This window comes from Octodon degus, unplaced genomic scaffold (assembly GCF_000260255.1).
Source record: "Octodon degus isolate 3935 unplaced genomic scaffold, OctDeg1.0 scaffold00062, whole genome shotgun sequence".
Classification (NCBI taxonomy): domain Eukaryota; kingdom Metazoa; phylum Chordata; class Mammalia; order Rodentia; family Octodontidae; genus Octodon; species Octodon degus.
In genome coordinates, this window is record NW_004524638.1 from 12,908,833 (window position 1) to 12,912,404 (window position 3,572).

The window sequence follows — 3,572 nt, forward strand, 5'->3', positions numbered from 1 at the left end:
GTGGAAGAACCAAATCTCTCAGTACTAAGGTGAATGTACAATGTAACAATCATTCTGAAAGACAGTTTGGCAGTTCCTTACAAAGTTAAATACATACCTGCCTTAAAAACTAGTCACTCCACTCTTTCGTATTTACTCAAGAGAAATGGGAGCTTCTGGTACTGTGAATGTATATTCATAGCAATATCATATATAATACAACAAAACTGCAGATAATCCAAATGTTCACTACCTAGCAAATAGATAAGCAGCATTATTTCCACACAGTGGGATACGACCTAATAATTAAAAGGAATGAAACAGTGAATAAACACAAGTCAGGTATCAAAGTAGTTGTGCCAAATGAAAACTCCAGTCCAAACAAAGACATTCTATGGGCATCCATTTACACATTTTAGAAAACAAAGACTTGTCAATAACATTGTAAGCAGAACAGCAATTCCTTGGAGCCTGAGAGGTTTTAGAATTGGGTAGACAAAAATTCAAAACATGCCAGTGATGGCTATGTTCATTCCTATTTGTGCTGGCCATATCCCTTACAGGAAAGGTTATAGAACAGTACACTGTAAACATGTGCAGTAAATCAAGACAGTCAACAACAGAGTCAACAACGGGAGACATCTTACAAAAGAGATGGCTGGCTGGCACCAGGAGCGCCCAGTGCAGCCTGTTTACCACCGTTGACCTCAGGGAAGGCATGTGCATCACAGCCACAAAGACAAGCACAAGAGGAGACAGTCTAGTCAAGTCAAAGAAAAACTGTGCCCCCTCCACCAAGCTAGACAAGAATACAAAAGGAAAATCATTTTGGAAAGAAAACAAGAGACCACTGTGTTAAAGTGTTAGCAGCTCAAATCAAAACTCCTGGCTTAACTGTATATATTTTTTTTTTTTTTTGCAGAACCGGGGATTGAACTCAGGTCCTTGAGCTTGCCAGGCAAGTGCTTATTCCACTGAGCTATCTCCCCGGACCCTAAACACTTTTTTTTTTTTTTCAGAACCGGGGATTGAACTCAGGCCCTTGCGCTTGCGAGGGAAGCGCTTATTCCACTGAGCTATCTCCCGGCCCCCTAACTGTATCTTGTAGTGACTGGAAAGCATCAAAAAAATTCCTTCAATTACTCTGGCTGAAAGGGGCATGAACAAAAACTTAGGACTGAAGGCCTGAGAGCCAGAAGATCAAACTAGGTCTGTCTCTGAGTATAAACTAAGGGCTGAAGAAAGGTGTCACAGTGGAGATAGGCAACATGGACATAATGGTAGAATATAAAGGCAGAATTTTATGAATCATAACACAGGGGAAGGAATACTACTGATGTCTCCTCTTTGGTGAAAGTTAACTACAGTAGTCTCGTAAGGCACCAATCCCAACCCCTGTGGAAGGCAAGCCAAGCCCTATACAAAATAATAAGGGACCACAACTGCCACGGAATTACGAATCCAAGGAGTGAATAAAGCCTAAAAGAAGCCAACGAAGTATGTAGGCTCACTGCAGGAGCCCTCCACCAAGTCAGACCCAAACCAGTACAATTTAAGCAGTGACTTCTAAAATCAAAAATATCCTCAAGCACCCTAAAGGAAAATAAGACTTTTTTAAAAAAAAATACAACCAAAGTGCTAAACTACTGTAGGGAAATCAATGATAAGAAGGCTTTCAGTTTCCAGTAGTCAACTTTACTGGATGAACGGAAGTCCTGGCACATGGAGTGAAAAATCACAACCTAGTGGTTAGACTACAGATGTGTATGTTGGGACAATCTGTAGTATCTGAAGCTTTACATGCAATTAGAATTATATTCTTTCTTCCCTTATCAACAGGCCAATTTTATGAAATAAAAAAAGTCTACTCTAGGTTAAGTCTTAAGTGTACATCCCCATTTCTCAAAGCATACCCCATTCATTTTCTCCCCCATTGCATGTACAATGCATCTGGTTTCAAAGCACATACCTGTTTGGAAGGTAGGATTTGCTCCAGGGTACATGTTAGGAGAATATGCAGGAGCTGCTGCAGCATAGCCCATGGGGAAACCAGCTGAAGGAAAACACACAGCACAATGGGATATCATCAATCAAAGGGGGCGGGGTGATCCGATAACCAGAACTCTTGCAAACATACTGCTCTTACCTCTGTCACCAGAACACTAACTCAGAGACCATGATGGCACTCTGTGTACTTCACAGTTCATCTCTAGGTGTTTTACCCTCAGAATTTTGATAGGTCACAAGTATAGTCAAGTTTCATGGGGTGGGATGCAGAAGACCCAACCCAGGACCTTGCAACTGAGCTACACCCCAGCCTTTTTTATCTTAAGATTGGATCTTATTAACTTGTCCAGGCTGGCCTCAACCTCTCTAGTAACTTGGTGCCAATGTGCATGGCCATAACCATGTCTTTTAAACCTCTAATCAAGTGATTCTAACTTTATACAACTGGAACAAATTTTGCAAACTAAGTCAAAAGTCTACTGCCAAGAAGAGCTACAGCAAGAGGATATGGGTGTCAACAGAGTGTGTGCTTAGCACCTGTGAGGCCCTTGGTGAATGCTTAGCATCAAAATAAATAAGCACATGGGGCTGGTGAGATGGCTCAGTGGTCTAAAGCACATACTTAGACAAGCTTAGCACAGGGACCGCGGTTCAATCCCCCAGCACCACATGCCAGCCAGCCCCGCCCCCAGGTGGGCTGAGCTGATCTCACACACACACACAGACACACAGACACACACACACACAAAATAAAATAAATTTATATAAAAAAAAAAAAAAAAGCACAGGGGCCGGGAAGATGGCTCAGTAGAATAAGCGCTTCCCTGGCAAGTGCAAGGGCCTGAGTTCAATCCCCGGTTCCACCAAAAAATTTTAACACACACAAAAAAAAAAACCACAGCAAAATAAATAATCATAACGTTCCCTGGCAAGCGCAAGGGCCTGAGTTCAATCCCTTGTTACGCCAAAAAAAAAGAAAAGAAAGAAAAGAAAAAATTCACAATGACCAAAAATTTTTAAGAATCCAAGCTACATTAAGGTAGCATCCAACACTTCTGGCACTTTTATTCCAGATTCTAACCATATGACTTATTTCTTAGCAAGAATTATAAGAGTGCTTAAAAAAAAAAAGTGCTAAAAGTACCATGTGCTAGATCCCGTATCTGACTTTATCACCCAGAAAATGAAAGAACCACCATTCAAATCCACCTTGGATCATCACACAGCCCATTTCTGCATTTGTCAGTGAGACAATAAATGCTTTAAGGCATGTATTCTAAGACACAACCACAATATTGCTTACTTTCAATTACAAGCTAGTAATGCCCCCCCCCCCCCCCCCCCGATTTTTGAGTCAGGTTCTCACTATGCAGTTCAGATGACCCTGTATTCATGATGTGGCCCAGGCTAGCGTCAAACTCACGGCAATCCTCCTGCCTCACCTTCCCCAATGATGGGATTACAGGCATGCACCACCATGGCTGGCTGATTTTTCATTCTTTTCTTTTTTAAAAAAAATATTTATTTATTTATTTATTTATTTATTTATTTATTTATTTATTTAGTGTGTGTGGCCAGCTCAGCCC

At 41.2% G+C, this 3,572-nt stretch overlaps 1 protein-coding gene across 2 annotated transcripts in view; it reads right to left on the bottom strand.

Moving 5' to 3' along the window:
* The window catches only part of Fam168b (family with sequence similarity 168 member B), a 48,985-nt gene that overhangs the window by 38,196 nt on the left and 7,217 nt on the right, over window positions 1-3,572 (bottom strand). For both annotated transcript variants that reach the window (XM_023718753.1, XM_004634448.2), the window contains exon 2: window positions 1,949-2,032. In XM_023718753.1, the coding sequence (XP_023574521.1) occupies window positions 1,949-2,032 (84 nt within the window). The remainder of the gene's footprint in view (window positions 1-1,948; window positions 2,033-3,572) is intronic.